Source organism: Myotis brandtii, unplaced genomic scaffold (assembly GCF_000412655.1).
Source record: "Myotis brandtii unplaced genomic scaffold, ASM41265v1 scaffold268, whole genome shotgun sequence".
Taxonomy (NCBI): domain Eukaryota; kingdom Metazoa; phylum Chordata; class Mammalia; order Chiroptera; family Vespertilionidae; genus Myotis; species Myotis brandtii.
In genome coordinates this window covers 1,361,302-1,384,561 of record NW_005360187.1, presented here as the reverse complement: position 1 = coordinate 1,384,561, position 23,260 = coordinate 1,361,302, and the positions used below count along the sequence as shown (strand labels likewise).

The 23,260-nt window shown below is 38.7% G+C and overlaps 1 protein-coding gene across 12 annotated transcripts in view; it reads left to right on the top strand.

The window, feature by feature from the left end:
- Nucleotides 1-23,260, top strand: part of ERC2 (ELKS/RAB6-interacting/CAST family member 2) — an 846,554-nt gene that overhangs the window by 222,049 nt on the left and 601,245 nt on the right. For all 12 annotated transcript variants that reach the window (XM_014541327.1, XM_014541320.1, XM_014541325.1 and 9 more), the window contains one exon: nucleotides 22,698-22,853. In XM_014541327.1, coding sequence (XP_014396813.1) covers nucleotides 22,698-22,853 — 156 coding nt within the window. The remainder of the gene's footprint in view (nucleotides 1-22,697; nucleotides 22,854-23,260) is intronic.

The window sequence follows — 23,260 nt, the reverse complement described above, 5'->3', positions numbered from 1 at the left end:
GTATTGTGTGTTTTTTTTAAATAAAAGAACAAATGTGTCCCAACACTATTTGGAGAAGCCAGGAATGACATCTCTTCCAGTGCTGTGGGCATTTTCCTAGTAGAGGTCACTACAGAGACAATTAGTACTTATTTGTGGCTTTAATAAATAGGAAATCTGTTTGATTCTAGCTTACTGTTTTTAACATCATATGTTTTGTTAGAAAACAAAAAAATAATAAATAAAAACACTTGTTTAGGCTATCTATGTGGGTAGGCACAAAAACATTATTTTTTAAGGGCAAATTTATATCCATATATTATCAGTAAATTGAGTCTGGAGTTTTTCTCTGATGATGCCAATGCTCCTGATTTGTAGAACACATTTTAAGGACAATGATGATCAATGTATTTGTCAGGGAATCGGGCCTGGAGTGTTTCTGTTGTCTTTTGGATGCCTGCTTATTTACAAAGTATAGCCTTCTGTTTTGTCAGTAGAGAAGTCTGAGTCCCATTAGCATCTACTCAACATGCATAAATTGAATTATGGAGGCAGCTGGTAGAGGGTCATTTCCTCAGCCATGTGTGTAGCTTGTGATAGAGGCTGTGATCTCATTTGATTTTTTTTTATTACATCCCTTTTAAATTGGAGGGAATATTGGAAACCAATACTTTATAAACTATAGGGTTGACTATCAAATAGATCTGACCCTTAATCCTGGTGGGTGGAATTTGAGACCCTATTGTGTTTTAACTTAAACACCTTTGGGTATACATGAGTGTCATATATAGCGCCTTGGCAAAATCTGGAGTTAAAGGGAGCTTTCCAAGAGTACGTTGGTCAGTACTTTCAGGGAGGTGGCGTGAAGTAAGGGCTTAGAAGTTATTCCTACTTATCCCTTGCTACTTAGTGAATCTGAGGGAGACTTTCTGACTTCTCATCTTCACCACCCTTATACTTTGCATCAACTCTAGAAAGGTATTTACTGTGAAAATCTGTGAAGTCAAGCACTTTAGAACCACAATCTCATACATGTAGTGACTCTCTCTGTGCCCCTCGCACTTGTAGAGTTGTGAAGGTCTCTCTCTGTGGGGCACAACATGGGGAGGGCCTTCGGTAGCCATCACATCTATTACCGGCCAGCTGAGCCTACAGAGGGTCACCTGAATGAAAATGAAGGGAAGCAGAATGAATTGAAGTTATTTGTGATTTATCTTCTTTCAGGGAGCTCCCAGTTTTAATTTTGGTCCCGATTTGGTCTGGCAGGTATGTTCCTGGTTTGCACTGTTAGAACACTGTGTGTGTTTCTTTGAAAAATTAGTTTTCCTGTGGATGTTGCAGTGCTTTTCTCTTTCTTGCTTTTGTGTCTAAATTTTTTTTTACTAAAATCCTCTTTTCTCCTCTTATGGAGAACTGTCAATAAAAAGGGCAGCTAAAAGGCTTTTTACCTTCTTTTTTCTTTTGTTAATGCTAAGTCTTTTGAAAGAATTGTTTTTAATCTATTTTTATTGTAATTTTGACATGAAATAAACATGATGTCCAAAAATTTCACTTTCTTGGGTTCATCCCTAAAGCTGTATCCAGTGTTATTCTTCCTTCCTTTTTTTTAAAAAAAAGGGAAATGAATTACAGTAATGACAGTACTTGTCAGATAATCTCAAAATTTTTTTCTTTGTTACTCAGAACTTTTAGATGAATGAAAATCTAATTCAAAATGGCTTAAGCCAAAAGGAAATTTTTTGGCCCATATCAATGGAAAAAAACCCACAACACAAAACAGCAGAACTATTGCTTCCAGCACAGCTTGGTCCAGGGGCTCAAGAGATATTGACAGATCTCATTTTCTCTCATTCCATCTCTTGTTTTGGCTTCCTTCATGTGAGCTCTATTTTCAGACAACCTCTTCGCCTGTCTGAACAAGGTGACTGCAGCAGCTCCAACAGTCACAGAGGGAAGGAACAGGAAGAAAGCTGTGTTTAAAAAAAAATGCAGAAAACCCAATTAACCCCAGAATAATAATTACTGAGATAGGGCATAGAAGCATAGAACCTCACTCACACTTAGCAACGCAGGCTGAAAAGAAAATGCATGGAGTTCCCTTAGGTTCTCCTTTGCTTGTGAATTAAATGGCACTCATTCATCAAGTAAAACAAGTTTTATCCTAGCACTGACAACAGCGGAATTTATCAAATGGGACATATACTAGTGATGTCATGGTTTTAGTGAAAGTTGCAGAAAATACACTTGATCTGGTGAACTTGTTCTTAAAATGGATTGAGAGGCTGGAGGCATAATGTCTCCATGTGACAATGTCTCTGTGGCAATTGAAGTGAGGATTGTGGGTGTTTAGCTTTCCAGTCACATGACCAACCAGGGCACATGTGTGTCATACGTGGTTCTTCTTTAGCAAAATTGTCCCCTCCATGCTCTCTATGGGAACTGCGCTGTAAGCAATTCAAGACTGAACTTGACTGAATTGTCCAATTCTAGTTGTGCTGCTGATAAAAAAGTGTGACTTGCAGTCAGATGCTAAACTCCAGTGGTAAGGTTGATTTTTGTTATCAAAACTAAAAATCAAGACTTGTCTTGGTGCTCAGGCATGGAGACTACTCTTCTCCATGTGGTTGAGCTGACCTGCAGTTGGGTTAAGTTTCCCCTAAAAGACATCTTAGTGCTTCGTCAAATTCAGCCATTTCAGTTCTGCCAGGCACAGAAGGCGCTGGAGCATGGAGAAGGCAAGAGCTACCACTTGCCAACCTCTCCCAAGGTCACACAAGCTAGGAAGGGAGAGGTTTCGAATCCAAGTCAAATTCAGCCATTTCAGTTCTGCCAGGCACAGAAGGTGCTGGAGCATGGAGAAGGCAAGATTTCGAATCCAAACCTAGGCCATTGAATGCATCCCAGTTTCCAGTGTGAACTTAATTCCAGTCTTAGGATCTAATCAGGAAAACTATCTAATGGCTGAAGTATTTTTATTTATTTTTTGTTTGTTTAGGTGTATATTTCATCTGTCTTTTGAACTGTTACTTGTTTGAGTCTAAACAAAACTCAGAATAATTTCTTCTCCCAGGATGATGTGTTCATACAATATTTGTGTCAAGCCTAGTTTTTCTAGTCAAGCCATTATGATGGCCTTTCGGATTTAAATCTTGCCTGGCTCCTTTTGTGGCTATTAAGAGAAGTAACAACAATAACAACCACCAGTGACAGCCTGCAGCTCGAACACCACTGGCCATACAGGCGCAGGGTACCTGACATATAAAAACTCGTGCATAGGCATAATTAGCCCCATTTCCCAGATGAGAAAGCCATGGTTGAATGGAGATAAGCAACCTGCCCAAGGTTCTACAGCTAGTCCGTTGGCAGTTGAAATTTGAACACAGGTTTCTCCTCCAAAGTTCTCACACTCTCTAATCCTCCAGTCTGCTTTTAATGAAAATGGCCCATACATTCAACTATGTTTTTCCTTTTTTATATAATTATTTATTGTTGAAAGTATTACATATGCTCTCCTTTTTCCCCCCATTGACCCCCTCAAGCCTGCCCTCTCCACCCTCTTCCCCCCTACCCCAGGCCTTTAGCACCCTATTGTCTGTGTCCATGGGTTATGCATAATGCATACAAGGTTTATGGATGATTATCTTCCACCCACCTACCCTCCCTGCCTTCCCTCTGAGATTTCGCACTCTGTTCTATGCTTCCATGTCTCTGGATCCACTCCCATCATCAGTTTATTTTGTTACTTAGATTCCACATATACGTGTGATCATGTGGTACTTGTCTTTCTCTGACTGACTTATTTCACTTAGCATGATACTCTCCAGGTCCCTCCATGCTGTCTCAAAGGATAAGATATTCTTTTTTACTGCTGCATAGTATTCCGTGGTATAAATACACCACACCTTTTTTTATCCACTCATCTACTGATGGCTACTTGGGCTGTTTCCAGATCTTAGCTATTGTAGATTGTGCTGCTATGAACATAGGGGTGTATATATTCTTTCTGATTGGTGCTTTGTTTTCTTAGGGTATAGTCCTAGAAGTGGGATCACTGGGTCAAATGACAGTTCCATATTTAATTTTTTGAGGAAACTCCATACTGTTTTTCATAATGGTTGCACCAGTCTGCATTTTCACCAGCAGTGTACTAGGGTTCTCTTTACTCCACATCCTTGCCAGCTCTTGTCGTTTGTTGATTTGTTGATGGTAGCCATTCTGACAGGTGTGAGGTGATACCTCATTGTCATTTTAATTTGCATCTCTCTGATGATCATTGACTTCGAGCATTTTTTTCATATGTCTCTTGGCCATCTGTATGTCCTCTTTGGAGAAGTGTCTATTTAGGTCCTTTGCCCATTCAACTATTTTTTCTTTTGACACTTACTTTGAAAATTATGAACTGAGGTTTGCATCAATGAACAGGTTGAGGCAGCTCATGAGAATTGGAGAGGTCTATTTGGTATTTTTGGAAAGGCCCAGTGTTGTATTTTGTGCCATAAGTCAAGATTCACCCTTTTTACACATGTGTTATCAGCTCTCCAAATAGGCTCTAAATATGTGCCCTACAGCCAATACATGCCCTGTTTTCCCTGCCTGACTTTCAAGTCTTGCCCTGAAATCTTTATAATAGTGTGGAGCATAATTCATTCAAACTTGGAAAGCCTGTGTTTTTGGTGTGCACTATCCATTTACAATACCAAAAATTATCCTTTAGCTTATTTTTCTTTGTCGTTGAGAAATTTCTTCATCTTCTCATCTTTCAACTTAAAAAAAAACCCTTTTTCTTATTTAACTATTTTTTTTAAATAAGGGGGGAAATGTGGGTTTGAAGTGATAGCCAGAAAAAGCAAAATGTCAAGTTAAATGGTAGCTCTGTGTGATATATAGTTGTCATTTAGAGGCAAGGAAGATTTTTTAAAAATGAGACTTATTTTCTTCTTTGCCCAAATGCTCCTTATGATGTGTTTGATTCTAAATGAGTTGCCAGTTGATTATTTCTCTAATAAACAGGTTTAGTTGGTATGAATTCAACTCCTGAGGTTGAGTTGCAAACAGGAGTGTTTATCGAGCATCTATTTTGTGCCCAGCACCATGGGGAGCCTTTCAGAAAAATTGAGTGATCAGTCTTTAAGGCGCTTCTGGAAGGAAATACATAAACCAGTGTCCAATTAGAGACCTAAAAATGGCAAAATGGGCTGCAGGGGCTAGAAGATGTCAAATGAGAGAGGAACAGGGCCTACTTCTTGGAGGAGGTAGTACCTGAAGGCCTTGAAAGATTGACATGATCTTGATTAAGTGAAGAGAGGTGGTTTATTAATAGTGGGAAGTAGATGAGCAAAGGCAAAGGGGCTGAAAAGTATGAAGAGTGTCTTGGGAAGAGCAAGTCATTCAGTTTGGTTGAGAGAAGACTTTTTTAGTTTTAAAACAGCAGAAGATTAAATTAAACCATAAGAGAGTTAGAGAAAAGAAATAATAAAGATATTCAATTGTCTATTGATGGGCACTTAGGTTGCTTCCATATCTTGGCTATCCTATATAATAAAAGGCTAATATGCAAATCAACCGAATTGCAGAATGACCAGTTGGTCATTGACCACTGGGGCAGACACTCAATGCAGGGGTGATCAGTGCGCTCCCACAGGGGGAGCGCTGCTCAGCCAGAAGCTGGGCTCATGGCTGGCGAGCGCAGCAGCGGTGGCGGGAGCTTCTCCCACCTCCACAGCAGTCAGACATCCCCCGAGAGCTCCCGAACTGCAAGAAGGCACAGGCTGGGCTGAGGGACCCCCCGAGTGCATGAGTTTCATGCACTGGGCCTCTAGTTGTAAATAATGCTGCAATGAACATAGAGTTACATATATCTTTTTGAATTAGTGTCTTGGATTTCTTCAGATAAATACTCAGAAGTGAAATTCCTGAGTGATAGGGTTGTTCTATTTTTAATTTTGTGAGGAAACTCCATACTGTTTTCCATAGTGGCTGCACCAATTTGCATTCCCACCAACAGTGCACGAGGGGGCCCTTTTCTCCACATCCTCACCAACACTTGCTGTTCGTTGATTTATTGATGGTAGCCATTCTGACAGGTGTGAGTTGATATCTCATTGTGGTTTTAATTTGCATTTCTCTGATGATTAGTGATGTTGAGCATCTTTTCATATGCCTGCTGCCTATCTGTAAGTCTTCTTTGGAGAAGTCTATTCAGGTCTGCCCATTTTTTAATTGGGTTGGTTTTTAAATAATATGTTATATGAGTTCTTTATAAATTTTGGATATTAGCCCCTTATGTGATGTATCTTTGGTAAATATTTTCTTTCTTCCAGTAGGTTGTCTTATTGTTTTGTTGATGTGGTACATATATACTATGGAATATTACCTGACTCAAAAAAGAATGAAATCTTACCATTTGCAACAGCATGGGTAGACCTAGAGTTATTGTACGTGAAGTAATTCGGGCAGAAAAAGACAAATACCATATGAGGTCACTTATGTGTGTAATCTAAAGAACAAAATAAATGAACAGACAACAGAAACAGACTCATAGATACAGAAAACCAACTGAGGGTTGCCAGAGGGGAGAGGCTTTAGGGGCCTGAGTAAAAAAGGTGAAGGGATTAAGAAGAACCAATTGACAGTTACAAAATATTCCTGAGGAGGTAAAGTACAGCATAGGGAATATAGTCAATACTAATGTAATATCTATGTGTGGTGCCAGATGGGTAATAGACTTATTGGGGGATAACTTTGTGAATTGTATAGATGTCCAACCACTATGCTGCACACCTGAAACTATTATAAAATAATATTGAATGTCAACTGTAATTACAATATTCAAAAGAATTAAAGATAAAAGGTGAAATTCATGAAATAAAAACCAAACATATACTAGAGGAGAACCCCTAAACCAAATGCTGCTTCTTTTACGAGATTAAAAATGCGAATTCTGTGCCCTTTTCTCCACATCCTCACCAACACTTGCTGTTTGTTGATTTATTGATGGTAGCCATTCTGAAAGGTGTGAGTTGATATCTCATTGTGGTTTTAATTTGCATTTATCTGATGATTAGTGATGATGAGCATCTTTTCATATGCCTGCTGCCTATCTGTAAGTCTTCTTTGGAGAAGTCTATTCAGGTCTGCCCATTTTTTAATTGGGTTGGTTTTTAAATAATATGTTATATGAGTTCTTTATAAATTTTGGATATTAGCCCCTTATGTGATGTATCGGTAAATATTATTTTCTTTCTTCCAGTAGGTTGTCTTATTGTTTTGTTGATGTGGTACATATATACTATGGAATATTACCTGACTCAAAAAAGAATGAAATCTTACCATTTGCAACAGCATGGGTAGACCTAGAGTTATTGTACGTGAAGTAATTCGGGCAGAAAAAGACAAATACCATATGAGGTCACTTATGTGTGTAATCTAAAGAACAAAATAAATGAACAGACAACAGAAACAGACTCATAGATACAGAAAACCAACTGAGGGTTGCCAGAGGGGAGAGGCTTTAGGGGCCTGAGTGAAAAAGGTGAAGGGATTAACAAGAACCAATTGACAGTTACAAAATAGTCCTGAGGAGGTAAAGTACAGCATAGGAATATAGGCAATGCTAATGTAATACCTATGTGTGGTGCCAGGTGGGTAATAGACTTATTGGGGGATAACTTTGTGAATTGTATAGATGTCCAACCACTATGCTGTACACCTGAGACTATTATAAAATAATATTGAATGTCAACTGTAATTACAATATTCAAAACAAGAAGTAAAGATAAAAGGTGAAATTCATGAAATAAAAACCAAACATATACTAGAGGAGGACCCCTAAACCAAATGCTGCTTCTTTTAAGGGATTAAAAATGCGAATTCTTGTTATAATTGAAAAAATAGAGATAGCACAAGTAAACATTGTCAGGATTGAAAGGGGGGGGGCATTGCTATCAATCTATTGACATTAAAAATAGGAAAGGATTTTATTGACAACATTATGATCATAGAGTTAATATTTTAGAAAAATTATTTTTAAAACAACTTGTTAAAATTGCATGTGAAGAAATAGAATATCTGAGTAGTTACATATATTAAAAATGATTCTAGAATTAAAAATCTTACCAACAACAAAACCCTTCATAATTCAGAAAGCAAACCAAACAAAATAATGCAGGCCCAGATGACTTTTTCAGTGAATTTTGCTAAACATCTGAAGAAAAAAATGACATCAATCATGCAGAAACTATTCTAGAGAATTTAAAAAGGGGAGCATTTCCCATCTTATTTATGAGGCCAATACAACCTTGATATTAATATCCAACAAAGCCATTTCAAGAAAGGAGATGTATAAGCAATCTCTTTTAAACCTGATATAAAATATCCTGGTGAACTGAATCCAATGACAATTAAATCACCTGACTAAATTGTGCTTATTTTAGGAATACAAGGACTACCTTTTGTATATCAATTAATGTTATTTACCAAATATCAAATGTTATTTAATGGGATAAAGGAGCAAAATTAATATAATCTCATATTTGAGCTCCTACCCGACATTAAAAAAAAATCTCAATAAAGGCAGAGAAAGCATTTGGTAAGTGAAACATCCATCCATGCCAAAAAAAATCCAAAACACAAAAACAACCCCAAAACTTTTAGCAAACGGATCAGAAGGGGATTTTCCTAATTTAATAAGAGGTAACTACAAGAAAGCTACAGAAAACATATTTAACTATTAAATGTTGAAAGCTTTCCATATGACATAAGGATCAAGACAAGAATGCCTATTCCACTCACTTCTATTGAACAATAGTCTGGATATCCATGGTATAAGAATTAGAAAGGAAGAGATAAAACCACCTTCATTCACAGGCACCATAATTTGTGTGTAAGAAGTCTCAATGAATCCATGTATAAACTATTAGATTAATAAATGAACTTAGCCAGATAGATTATCAGTATTTTAAAATGAATCATATTTCTACATATCAGTAACAATTACAAAATGAAATTTAGAAAACAGTATTATTTCTGATGGTATTAAAAAAGACCTAAAATATCTAGGAGCAAATCTAACAATGGTTGTTCAAGATCTCATTTAAAAAAAAGATACACAACATAATTATATACAGACTAACCGAAATCTTGAAACAAATGAAATAGCTATGAACAGTTGAGTGGATAAATAATGTATATTCATGCAGTGAGATGCTATATGGCAATGAGAAGGACCAAGCATGTAATAACATAATTGAATGCCCTCAAAACAGTGTTGAAAGAAACCAGATAAGAACATATACAACATGATTCTGTTTACATGTGTTTCAAAAATAGGCAGAAGTAATCAGTGGTTAGATGTGTGGGTAGTGGTTATTCTGGAGGAAGAAGGCACGTGTGGAGGTTGAGGGGGCATGGAAGAAGCTTCTTGGTACAAGTGACATTCTGTTCCATGGTCTGGTTTTCATGTGCCCAGGTGTAGTCACTTTGTCATAACTCATCATGCTGGGAATCTGTGACATGGCTGCCTTCTTATATGTAATACTAGAGGCCTGGTGCAAGACATTTGTGCATGGGTAGGGTCCCTAGGCCGGGCCGGAGGTCAGGGCCAATCGGGGCCTTCTGGGTACCATCTGGGGCCTCCCTTCCTCAGCTGCTGGCTGCCAGCTGGTGCCTTCCTTCCTTCCTTCCGCGCCGCCCCCTGGTGGTCAGCACATGTCATAGCGAGCGATCAGTCTCCCAGTTGAACTCCTACAGGGACAATTTGCTTAGGCATACACACACACACACACACACACACACACACACACACACAGACACACACACACACTTTAATTTAAAACTTCACTTAAAAATAAAGGAAGAACAATGCAACAATAAAAGGCAAATAATCCTATTAAAATTGGGCAAATAATCTGAATAGACATGTCTCCAAAAAAGACATACAAATGGCCCGTAAGAACAGGAAAAGATGTCCAACAAGATTTATAATTAGGGAAATGCAAATCAAAACCACAGTTAGATACAATTTATCCTCTACTAGGATGGCTAAAGTAAGAAAGACAACACATGTTGGGGAAGATGTGGAAAACCTCATATATTGATGGTGGGAATGTGAAATGGTTCAGTCCATTTTGGAAAACTATCTGGCCATTCCTCAAAATGTTAAACATAGAGGTACCATGTGACACAGCAATTCTACTCTTAGGTGTACACCTTAACTGCATTACAAACAAAAACCTATACACAAATGCTCCATTATAGCCACAAAGCCAAAACAACCCAAATGTCCATTATCTTGAATGAAAAATAAAAATATGTTATATCCATACAGTGGATTACTCAACAATAAAAAGAAATGAAGTACCTATCCTTGCTATAGCATAGATAGACCTTAAAAACATTATGTTAAGCGAAAAAAGCCAGTTGCAAAAGGTCACATGTTATACATTTCCATTTGTATGAAATGTCTAATATTGTCATATCCATGGAGATAGAAAGTAGATTAGTGGTTTCTAGAAACTAGGGAGATGGGAGAAAAAATAATGACTGGATACAGGGGTTTTGAGTGATGAAAATATTCTGGAACTAGACAGTGGTGATGGTTGCACAGGCCACTGAATGATATACTTTAAAAGGGTGAATTTTATGGTATGAGTATTATATATCAATAAAGTTGTAAAAATAAAGATATTACAAAGGAAAAGATCAATAACTTTGATTACTTACAAAGTAAAACATAAAAATAGAGCTATGAAATAACCAACTAAGAGATGTATATCTAAAGTTTATAGCAGTTAGAGACTTATTATTCTTGATATATAAAGAAGATATATTTATATAGGAATGATTAGGGATTATTATTCAGGAACAACAACAATAAGTTGATTAGAAGAAAAACCATTTTTCAAAAAGCTTTAAGACGCACAATTTCTTCTATTCTTGTTTTCTTTTGCTGAACTGAGAAGGCTCCAGAAGGGAGAAGGTTAGGTTATTCATGAAAATTAGAATTGATTTACTGCTTCTCTGAGCTCCAACCTTCCTATCTGTGAAATGGGACCATGATGCAGTGCCAGCTTACACAGGGCTGTGGTGGGGATTAAAGTGGAGTTAGACATGGGAAAACCCTGGCACATAGTAGATGCGCAAGGAATCCTTTTCTTTTCCATCTCTTCCCTTTCAGCCTGGAAATTGAGTTTTCCCTGTAAAAAAGAGGTGGGACATTTGAGCAAGGACCACCAGAGAGAAGGAATTTCACAAACTTACTTCAGGCAGCCTTAGCTCTGAATACACACACAGTTTGCTTGTGGAAAGACTTTAAAAGCATCTTTGAAAGGGGAAAGCAGTGGAAAAAAATATAGCAGCCCCCAGTGGGCCCAGGGACTAAGCTTTCTGGCTGTTGGGCTTTTGGCAAGTCACTTGTCCCCTCTGGCTCTCACTGTTCTCATTTGGCATATGAAGGATTGGACTTGGTGTCCTACTTTCAAATTTTTTCCAAGTCTGGAGGCTCGGTGACTGGCTATTTGGATTCTCAAAGGACCTGCCTGGGGTGTCTGAATTGACATCACATTCTTGCAAACTTGAAATCTTTGCTTTGTTTGCTCCATCTTGGCCAGCCTTGCTCCGGCCTGCAGCCCCTGCCCTCCCCTTGCTGGTGCTCAGGTTCCCAGCCTATTGTTTATTTAGGGATTGCAATTTCCTCATTGGCATGCGCCCTCGCCAGCAGGGTTTAGAAGTCTACCACAGGCCTCATGTGAACTTCCCCTTTCAAGGCTCAGTAATGACAGTGTGCCGGCCGTCACATGCCTCATCCCTAAGGCATGGTCCAGTTTCCACATCCATCAGGCCGCACTGGTGACTTGGGGTGGCCTGAATTCCTCTGCCGCCTGTTGCTTTTTTCCATGAGACAAACTGGTGGAACATAGAAGGACTTGTGGTATGTTTTAGAAATCCGAAGAATGAAGCCCCAAACCAGGGCTGTTGGGGGCTTTGGGGCAGTGGGTTCAAAGGAGTGGGAAGAGCAAGTTCAGATTGCTGGACGGCCAGGAAGGAGCACTTCCTCACCCAGCCTTTTCCTAAAGAGCATTGGAAGAGAAAGAGTGGTCAGGTGACCATCTTTTTAGGACTCCCTAAAATAGCAAAGTAGTCTTTCCCGGAACCTCTGGGAAGTCAAACCCTCACTGTATCCCGATGAAGGTGGACAGTGATGTCCCTCCGGACTGAGGGAGGGTGGGCTGTGAACACTGAGGGCTGCTGTCACCCGGAAGCAGTTTCTGAAACTTCTTCCTCCCTTTCCTCTCGACCCAGGCTCTGCACTATTTTCTTTGCACCTCGCTCTGTGACCTTTAAGGGTAAAGGTGCTGGGTGGAAGAAAGGACCCAAACGCCCCAGCTTGTAGGTGCGCACCTTCTCGGGAGCCAGGCTCTCTGAGGTTGGCCTGGGGACAGATGGCAAGGTCCCAGTATGTGGCCTCCTCTCTCCTGTTCAAGGCAAGGCTTTGTGGAGGGAACCATTCCAGATTATTAAAGGTGTTAAAAAAGGGTTAAAGAAGACAACTTGGGTGATACCAACACATTTTATTTAATGTTTCACGAAGCAGACAGTCTCCCATTTAGACAACTGCAAAAATGGGACCAAAGGCAGGAAGCTTTTATAGGATAAAGAACAAGGAAGAAAAATTGAAAATACCTTATTAAGGGTTAAAGAAGACAACTTGGGTGATACCAACACATTTTATTTAATGTTTCACGAAGCAGACAGTCTCCCATTTAGACAACTGCAAAATGGGACCAAAGGCAGGAAGCTTTTATAGGATAAAGAACGAGGAAGAAAAATTGAAAATATCTTATTGGCTGGGGCACATAGTCACCTTGTTTGGGGTGAGAAGGAACAAGGAGATGAGTGGCACCTGGGCATGGTGACTGGCTACTCTGCCTGGTTCTGGGCCAGTGCAGCATTCACAGGGGCTGGATGGGAGTTTCAGTTTGCTGGTGTGTCACCCTGGGCAGGAGCAGCTCCATCTTGGGCCTAGAAAGTTACTTCAGCAAAGGGAAAACCTTGGGCAACTTATTTCCCTTCTGTAGATGTCCTGATCCTAAAATGGGTAAAATTAGTCCTTACTTCATAGGGTTCGGGAGAAGCTTAATGAGATTTTTCTAGCCTAGTGCTTGCATAAGTAATCAATACCCATTAGCTGTTATTTTAACTGCATTTTTAAGACTGGAATGAAGAAACATTGTTTGCTTCTGTCCCATGCTATTCCTTTTTACATATTCAGATAGTGCATATATATATTTATATATTTAACTTCAACAGAAGGGAAAACATGTATAAAAAGTAAAGTGTGTGTGTGTGTGTATGTGTGTGTGTGTGTGTGTGTGTTTCCCAACCTGAGGAACTTACAGACAAATACAGATTTTTGTGTCACCCTCTCCTCTCCTGCAATGGAATATTTTGGAGTGGGACCAAATCATCGCTAGCTTTTACTCACTCCCTAGATGACTCTGACCCACCTGGTCCACAGCCGGGCACTGGCATTAGTGTGGCTCACAGGCACATGGAGAGGGAAATGAGTGTGGGTTAGTCAGTGCTCCCTTCCATGCTCTGGGATGTAGAAAGCTTGCAGTGTTTGTTGAAGCAGCTTTCTGTGAAGGGCTGCTAGCCAGCTGAGAGGCACAGGTGCAGCTATCTGGCTTGTTAAACTATTGAAGTACTTCTCTGGTTACCCCAGAGCACCTCCTCACCAGAGTCCTTACCCTGGGATTCCCCCAACCCAGCAACTAGAGAGTTAAACCCCGGCTCCAGGAGGCCCTTCCCAGACCTGGTTCCAGGGCTCCAGGTGGTGTCTGTTCCCTGGGTTCCTGCCCTGTGCTGTACTGATTCTTGAAAGACTCAGCAATCTCCTCCCACTCTGTGGTATTTAACACACTGGGGTTCAGTTTCCAATAACAATAACAAAACTCCATTGAAACAGCCCTCATGTCACCAATGATACCCTAATTTTTTTCTTAGCCTTTAATCTCTCCAAACATTTTCTTTGACTTCTCTGCCTTCTTGAAATGTCACTCTCTTATTTTCCGTGACTTTTTCATGATTTCCATTATTTTTTACCCCTCTGCTGAAGACTGGTTATCATTCAGCCTAGCCTTCTTTTCATTTCTAACTCCTCTGCAACACAAAGTGATCTATATTTTTTAATCAGCCTTGTCTTCTTCCCCCTCCTTGATATATACTCTAATCTTTTTTCTTATTCTTTCAATTTATATTTATTAAATAATATGTGCTGGACACCATGCTACATGCTCTTGAATGTGTGTGTATTATTACTTCTGGCTAGAAAGAATTCATCTTCTCTATTATAACTTTACTAGAGGCCCGATGCATGAAATTCGTGCAAGAGTAGGCCTTCCTTCCCCCGGCTGCTGGCACCGACTTCCCTCTGGCTGCCGGCAGGCACCCAGGACCCAGCTTCGTCGGGAAAGTAGTCCGGAAGGACATCTAGTCTAATTAGCATATTACACTTTCATTATTATAGGTTCTTATCCATCTCCAAACCCCACAATAAGCTTCTGTACTTTCTCTAGATTTCTTGACTCAGCTATGGTGGTCTTAACCCATTTTTGACATCTCTATCTGTAGCCTTACAGAATATTATATCTAATTATATTTTGGTGTTATCTTTCACACTATCACTTGCATGTTATAATCTTTGGTTAAAAAAGGCCAAAACACTGCTATTGTGTTTTGGTATTCTGGGAAGTGGATGATTCAGATGTAGCTGTATGTAGGTATTCAAATGATGTTATAAGGGCCCAATAATTCAGGCAGATTCTGATTCATGAATGAAAGAAGCTTACTACCAGCCACAGGCCTGTGTTTTCCTTATCATTCGTAATCTCAGCAAAGGAGAAGTATAACCTCAGAAAAGGAGAGGCCCCGGGATTCATGTCAGTCTCTGATTGGCCCGGTGGCATCATGCGTGCATTCCTGGATCAGTCACTGTGTCCAGAGGGTCCACGGAATTTGCCACAGGGCAGAGTCATACATCAGAACCCCATGAAAACCACAGGGAATTGGGGGAATGTGGTCCCCCAAAGGAAAAGCAGCTGAGCAGACTGACAAAGAAGTAATAGATATATTTTACCACGGGAAATAGGAAGGAAGGTAATCCTTATAGAGTACCTACTGTGTGTTCACTAAGATTCTGGAAGGTTTAAATGTCACTCACTAAGTTCTCATAGCAACCTTACAAGGTTAGCAAGGTTAGGGACATGCTCGCGGTGTTACACAGGGGGGACTAAAACGAGTCGCTGTGGTATTCCACATGTGTACCCCACAGAACTGGCCAATGGGCTTATGATAACAATGGTGGCCCTTCACTCCCCAGGAGGAGGCTCCGCAGTAGGCACTTTTCATGCGTTATATTTCACTTGTCACTTTATTAACATGCCCTTGAGCGTGGTCCTCGTTCTGAGAGGCACAGTCTTTTTCCCTAAGATGTAAATGCCTGAACCAGGATTTGTATCCAGATTTGTGACTCTCCAAGGGTCTGCTGGATTGTCACCTCGAGCTCTTTTTGTTAGACTTGAGTCCATTGGCAACAACAAGAAATTTGCTCACGGAGACCAAAACCTCAGAGGTCACATAGTGTCCAGCAAGAACCACTAGAGACACATCTTCTGACCGTGGGTCATTAGTAATGTGCATAGAAACAGCCCGACAGGAAGGACATTCCCGGGGCATGGGCTTCCTGAGAATGAGTCAGCAGTAGGAAAATGAGACCATGAAAAGAAACACCAAAGCACCCGAATGGCTTTTAATTTGAAGTAGTCTATCCTGAAGCTGCGCGCGTGTGTATATTTTGCTATGAAGAATTAGATGCCATCTGAACAATCAAACACAAAAGCACCAGAACAAAAAAACCGGCATGTCCCCTGTCATCTTCTAACTTAGGTCATCATCTCTTTACAGTTTGATAAGGCCCAAGAAGACACGTTTTTTTTTATTTTTCTGTTTTCTGTTTATTTCTCTTAACATGGCTTATGCCCAAGACGACTTTTTTTTCCCCCTGCAGTGCTTCCCTTGGCCTCACATAACCGCGGTGAATCCCACACAGTAAATCCTTCCAAAGGAAGGGCATTACTCAGATAGCCCAAGACCAAGGGCTGTTCAGTTATGTTTGCAGCTCCAAGTAGATGATTTCTAAAGCTTAAGCCTTCAAGAACCTCTGTGGTATCCAGTAATAATAGTCTAGAATTTTATTCTAAATAAAGTGTAATATAATTATGTAGGGACGTTTCCTGAACATTAGATCACGTCTTCTTCTTTAAACCAAATTGGCCCTAAGTCTGTTGATCGACGTCCGTAGACCGATATGTGATCACAGTGAGTTCCATGCTTTGTAAAAACTGCTTGTGTTTTCTTTCTTGGCCTGATATTAAAGTGAAACCAGTAATTCTTACTGTATTTGGAAGGAAAGTACAATGTGACACTCAGCAATAACGTAATTGTTACTTTTTGTGACTAAATGATGTTGCTTTTTGGATGTTCCCCCTACTCACCATTTCAGTGTTCACAGTTCCTTGTGAAGAATTGAAATCCGTTTCTTGCTGTTTAAGGGGAACGTAATGGTTGACACACATGAAAAGGCCAATAAAGACATCCTGACCGGCAAAGATGCTCCAGAAAGTTTGCTCCCAGGACTTCTGTACCCTCATGCCAAGGTGGATAGCTCTTGAGATTAGTTTCAGACTTTTCTAAATATACTTGGGCAGTAAAGTGGCCCTGGTCTCTTCTGCTTTGGTCAGTCTTGTCCCTTGGATATGCTGGACCCCTGCAGTCATTTAGAATGCCATGCTCACCCTTGGACCTTGTGAAAATGCAGATTTATTTTCAGTAGTTCTTTGTGGAGGCCTGATACTCTGCATTTTTAAAAACCTCTCAGCTGGTGTCAATGGCGCTGGTCTGTGGACCACACTTTGAGTAACAGGGATCTAGACTGTATTCCGTGTTAGAGAGAGAAGGATGCCATAATCTTGTCGAGATCTCACATACCTGGCAAAGTAATGGGTACCCAGTAGATTCTCAATCTGTATTTGTTGAAAGAGAGAACTCCCTGTGCTTAAGTTTACTATCGACTATAGCAGACATGTCCTAGAAAAATACAGAGATGATTTTTGACAGAAAGATAAAGCAGAGAGAAACTTACTTCAGCCTTCCCGCCTGACTTCCATGCTCATTGCTCTAGTTCCTGCGCTCATGGGCTGGTGCTAATATTCATGGCTGGCTTAAGAATCTGCAAGTTGGGCCCACTGGGTAGTTTATTACTAGGGGTTCAATTCCAGTAATTTACTTATTAGTTTCCCATCAAATACCTAGTTTTTAGTTTTGGAATGATAGATGTCAAATCATCTTGGGTGTGAATCTTTAAGTAGGAGTTAAGGTCTGCAATTTATATATCAAATTTTTACAAGTATATTTTATGACTATGTGGGAAGAAATTATTTGAAAGAGACACTCTATTCAGATATTTTTTTTCTAACTAGTGGGGAGTGAGGCAAACACATTTTTTTTCTCCTTAATCTTTGTTTCCCACAGTTTTACAGTCTTTAGCCATGAAATAGTGTACAAGCAAAACAACTTCATGGTTGTCCTATCGCAGGACTACGAAGAATGCCACCTGAGACAGGAAGGGAAGTGCTGCATTCCAGGAGCAGAGCAGTCTGTTCTCTCACTGCTGGGGCTCAGCGTAGGCACTCATGAACCACCTTTGAGTGACAGATGCTGACAAGGTGATTTGCATATTTAAAACCCCAATTATTTTAAATTGGGTGTAATCATGGCACGTTTTCCCTTGAGGAATCCAAATTATTGTTTTGATTCTTCACTTTCTTATATAACCATGAGCTTAATGTGATCATTAAAGTCCTAATTTCTTCCCCAAGAATTGACTCCTATAGGAGTAACAATTGGGAAAAAGGAATAATTGGCAGTAGTAGTTCCAGAACCAGCAGTACTTCCAGAGCTGTTGTGCATTGGGAATGCCCAACAGGCATTTCCACGGCAGTTGACCCTGGGAGCCCCTTTTCACAGAGCGTTTGGATCCCGTGGTCGGAAAGGCTGTTCTGTGTTTTATTTCACTTTCCCCATTTCTAAGGAAGGCCCACAATTCTCTGCCTCGAGAGCTTGCTTATTTGTGAAACATAATCTAGATGAGTATTTGAAAATCACTACATAATATAAAATTTAAAAATATCAGTTACAAATAATATTTGAAGATGTTTAGATGAAGAAATCTCTGGTAATTTGGAGTAAAATGTTGCTCTGTCTTTTAAAATGTTACTTTTTGGGATGTTATAGCCTATGTCTTTATTTAATTTTCTCTCTCTATTCTAGATCAGTGAGGGGGTTATTGAACACTGAAAGCCTGGTGCACAAATTCGTGCATGGGTGGAGTCCAGCTGTAGGGAGGGGCTGAGGGCGGTTGGCCAGCTGGCCCCACCCCTTGGTTGAACTCCTGGTTGAACTGCCCATCGAACTCCCTGTGTAGGGGACAATTGCATATTAGCCTTTTATTACATAGAATGTGCATTTGGTATCTATTCTGAAAGACAGGATCCATCCATGTGTCACATTGAGCCATCAGGACTTGTGAAGTAGTTTCAACCTTTCATAGCCCTACTCAAATATAAATATGTTTCTAGTCATTTATCTAGTTTTAGAGATTTTTAAAAAAGAAAAACATTCTTCTCCGTGAGTTTCTCAAAGTGAGTCACTTGAGACGCTGACATTTCACTTGCTTTTGTTTTTTGTCTTCCTCTGGTTCAGAATTTTGACCATCTTCTTGGGCACAGTCAATACACTATCTAATGTATCTATGTATGTTGTACCTGTTCTCTCTAGATCTTGATAATATTTTTCTACCTCCTTTTCTATATGCTCATGATTTCAGGTGTGAGTTCTGCTGCCCTTGAAATTGACTTCTTGTGTAAGAACATAAATATTTATCAGGACAGAAAAAAAATAGACCCTTATTCAAGTAACTTCCTCAATATCCACCCCCCTCCCTCTCCTCTTCCTTCTGTTTTGGGACACCTAAGTTTAAAGGGAAAAAGAAGTTCGTAGGAAAAAGGAAAGTTGTTGGTTAATTTTAAAAAATTAGTAAAAGTTAATGTGATTCACCATTTGATGAAATTTTAGTTCAGATGTTTATAGGCCAAGAGGGTTTTCTGTGTTAAGATATTTTCTATCTTACCTCAGCTGATCTTTCTTTAGCAGTATGTAGTTTTTTAAAGTCCAGTGGAAGCTCCTTCTAACCCATTTAGAAATAGGCAGTTCTGGTCATTACTAACTAAAGCATCAAGTATTGACTGGAAAGCTGAAGGGGTCTTCTTTGCTTGTCTACGTGATCGAAACCTGAACTTCTACCAAGCGCTATTCAAAAAGTAAAGTATAAGATGTGAGGACTACAAAGTGTATCATAGTACACATACACACAAACACACACACCACATTTATACACGTATATATGTACATACATACATACATACATACATATGAATATGGTCGGTCACTTTAGACTTGGGTCTGAATTTCTAGGAGATTTTATATAGGAAAAGCAGAAATGCTGGCCCTGCCTTTCATACTTAACTTACAGTAACTCATAAATATTCTACTTAGATATTTGTACATCTCATCAATAGTCAACTTACGCCGAAACCGGTTTGGCTCAGTGGATAGAGCATCGGCCTGGGAACTGAAAGGTCCCAGGTTCGATTCTGGTCAAGGGCATGTACCTGGGTTGCGGGCACATCCCCAGTAGGAGATGTGCAGGAGGCAGCTGATTGATGTTTCTCTCTCATCAATGTTTCTAACTCTCTATCTCTCTCCCTTCCTCTCTGTAAAAAATCAATAAAATATATTTAAAAAAAAATAGTCAACTTACATCTCAATAAAGGGAAGAAATCTATGTCATATTGATATGTATCATTTCTGTGTTTTTAAGTAAAAATAAAATAAGGCTTTCAAGGGTATAAAGATGTTAATGGGTATATCTGGGTGATGTGATTATGGACAGTTGTAATTATCAATAGCTTTTAAGTTTTCTATAATAACATGTCTCAATTTTATAGTCAAAACATTGAGGTAAAATGACTCGTTTATTTAGGAACATTCTTGTGAACTTTTAGAGATTCTTTTTTTAATAGCCTTTTTCTTATTGCTGCTCTTTTTATATGTGGAGTTCTCATGTCTCAGAACTCAAGTGAGTCACGAAGGATGACTCCCTACCTCTGTCAGCTTGGGCTGGCATAACAAAATGACCACAGACTGGTGGCTTAAAAACATAATGTTTTAAAAATAATTTTTTATTTTTCAATTGCAGTTGATGTACAAATATTATACTAGAGGCCCAATGCATGAAATTCGTGCAAGAGTAGGCCTTCCTTCCCCTGGCTGCTGGCACCAGCTTCCCTCTGGCATCTGGGACCCGGGCTTCCCTCTGGCCCTGGCTTCATCCGGAAGAACGGCTGGAATGACATCCAGTCTAATTAGCATATTACCTTTTTAAATTATAGATTAGTTTCAGGTATACAACCCAGTGATTAGATATTTATATAACTTAGAAAGTGACAACTCTGATAAATCTAGCTTCCATCTGACACCATACATAGTTATTACAATATTATTGATTATATGATTAATATTGGTTGTAGGTCCTTGCTTTTCATCACTTGAATATTTTGTGCCAATTCCTTCTGGCCTAAGAAGTTTCTGTTGAGAAATCAACTGACAGTCTTGTGGGAGATCCGTTGCAGGCAACCAACTGCTCTTCTCTTGTTGCTTTTATGATTTTCTCTTTGTCTTTAACCTTTGCCATTTTATTTATTTATTTATTTATTTATTTATTTATTTTTGTTAATCCTCACCTGTCATAGGAGAATACTTTCTTTACAAAAAAACAACTTTTCTACTGTGTCTTCTCCTGAGGGCATTAATCCCATCGTAAGGGCCCCATTCTAATGACCCCATCTAACTTTGACTACCTTCCAAAGGCTTCATTTCCAAATACCATCATATTACTAATTAGGGCTTTAACATATGAATTTTGGAGGCACACAAATGTTCAGTCCACAAGACTCCCTTCACTCAAACTGGAAGTACACTAGACTTCCAGAAATTGCATCTAAAATAAAAAAGCCTGGCAGGCTATATGTAAAAACATTAATGATGTTAGAGGGGATTTTCTCCATTTTCAATGAGTTTAAAGTGTATTATTTTTGTAACTGGAAAAAATTCAGTAGATATGGTTTAAAGGAAATGGAATACTGTGGACTGTACCATCCTTAATAGTCTTGCGAATTTCAGAATCTCTTTATTTTGTCTTCTTGGATTTTTTTATTGTTTTTTAGAATTAATAAAAGTGTTTCTCCAGCATTTCGAGCACTTGGGTCTTGGCACGTAGACAGTGGAGCTCAATAAGTCTCTCTTGCAGATCCTTGTTTTTCTTTTAACTATGATGACAATGTTAACAACAATAATTATTATATTTCCACAGGAGACATGTTTCGGGCATATAACATAGGGAAATAAAATAGAAGATAGTCACAAAGTCAGGATGGACACATTTGTTGCTGAGTCCTTTTAATGAATTAGTTATGAATTGAATAGTTTATTCATTGCCTTTATTTTGGAACTCTTAATTTTTTACATTCTAAAAGAATTGTTACAAAATGAGTTGGTGATTTGTTTTTAATTGATATTCAGTTATAAATGTATATAAGCTCCTGGAATCTGTACAGTTAAATGGCAGGTAGATGGTGATTGTGGGAAAACTTAAAGCGAAATTTTCCACAATGTTTCATTTACAAGATTGACTTGAGTCTAATAATGAAGTTTGAGGGATGATTTTTCCCCCCACATAAGAGCTTTCTTTTCTCTACTTTCTAATGCTTCATTTCTTATTATGCTCTACATTGTGTACAGAGTTTGTCATTTCCTTTAAAAAATTCTCTATGTTTATTTTTCTCAATCCCACATTCTCGGTTTGTTTGTTTTTGTATTTTTACTGTAAATCAATTGGTTAGAAATACCCTTCAAAGTAGTAATGTTTTTGCGATGTTAGGAGCTGACAGCTTGCCAAATAAATCATGACGTTGTGATATATTATTTCCAGTTACTATAAAATTTTTAATATTTAGTGTATCAGTCATACTAAGTCAAGTTTCAGTTATTTAATTTCACTTATGTCTGCATTTTAGATGAGAATCCTTTTTCCCATTAGTAGATTTTAATTTCCTTTTCTCTCACAGTCAAATTCCAAGCATGCCTTATAAAACCAGCCACAGAATATACACACGAACACACCATTTTTATGTTTACAAGTAGACCTAAGGATATACAGTGGTAAACTATATCTTGAATTAAAAATGTGTCCACTTTAAATGATATTTTCACTTTTATTACTATTGCTTTGGTAATTTGATTCCCAGATATTAGGCAAACGTATCTAGGTAGCTCTGTATTCTATTGAGACATGGTCTTTAGTAGGAGCTTAACAAATAATCTCATAAACATTCCTTAGAAGTGAAAAAAATGTTCTGAATTCACAGCTATGTCTACATCATGGTTAATGTATTACTACCAAAATTCCTATCTGAAATTCTGTTTTGATAACACTGAAAAACAATTCTTTCCTTCTCTTTTCTTTTTTTTTTAAATTTCACAAACAGGACACAAAAATTGCTTCATTGGAGCGAAACATAAGGGATCTTGAGGATGAGATCCAGATGTTAAAAGCCAATGGTGTGCTGAACACTGAGGACCGTGAAGAAGAGATCAAACAAATAGAGGTTTACAAAAGTCACTCCAAGTTCATGAAAACCAAGGTATGGTCCAGAGTTACAAACTTTTATACTCTTAGTGTGACTGGAAAGTTACGGTTTACTTACATTCTTTTCCCAAATACATAATCTGCTTTATATGATATCATGAAATATATGGACAAGAAAGAAGAATGCAAAAATTTTAGTTCAGATGCATAGATTCAAAAAAGAAATCAGGGAAAACCTTTGGTAGAATTTCTACCTACAAAGGGGTTCAGGATTTTCTAATGAGTTCCTTTGTTGTTGCTCTGTCTTGGGAATTAAAATTACCTTGTAATAGTCCTCTTACTTCCAAATTTTCTGAGTTTTCGTAAGTTTTGAAAACTATTTTAAAAAGTTTCTCTCATTGCCACATTTTGAGTCCATCCCTAGAAGATGATTCTCAAAAGGCAATCTTAGAAGTTAATTTA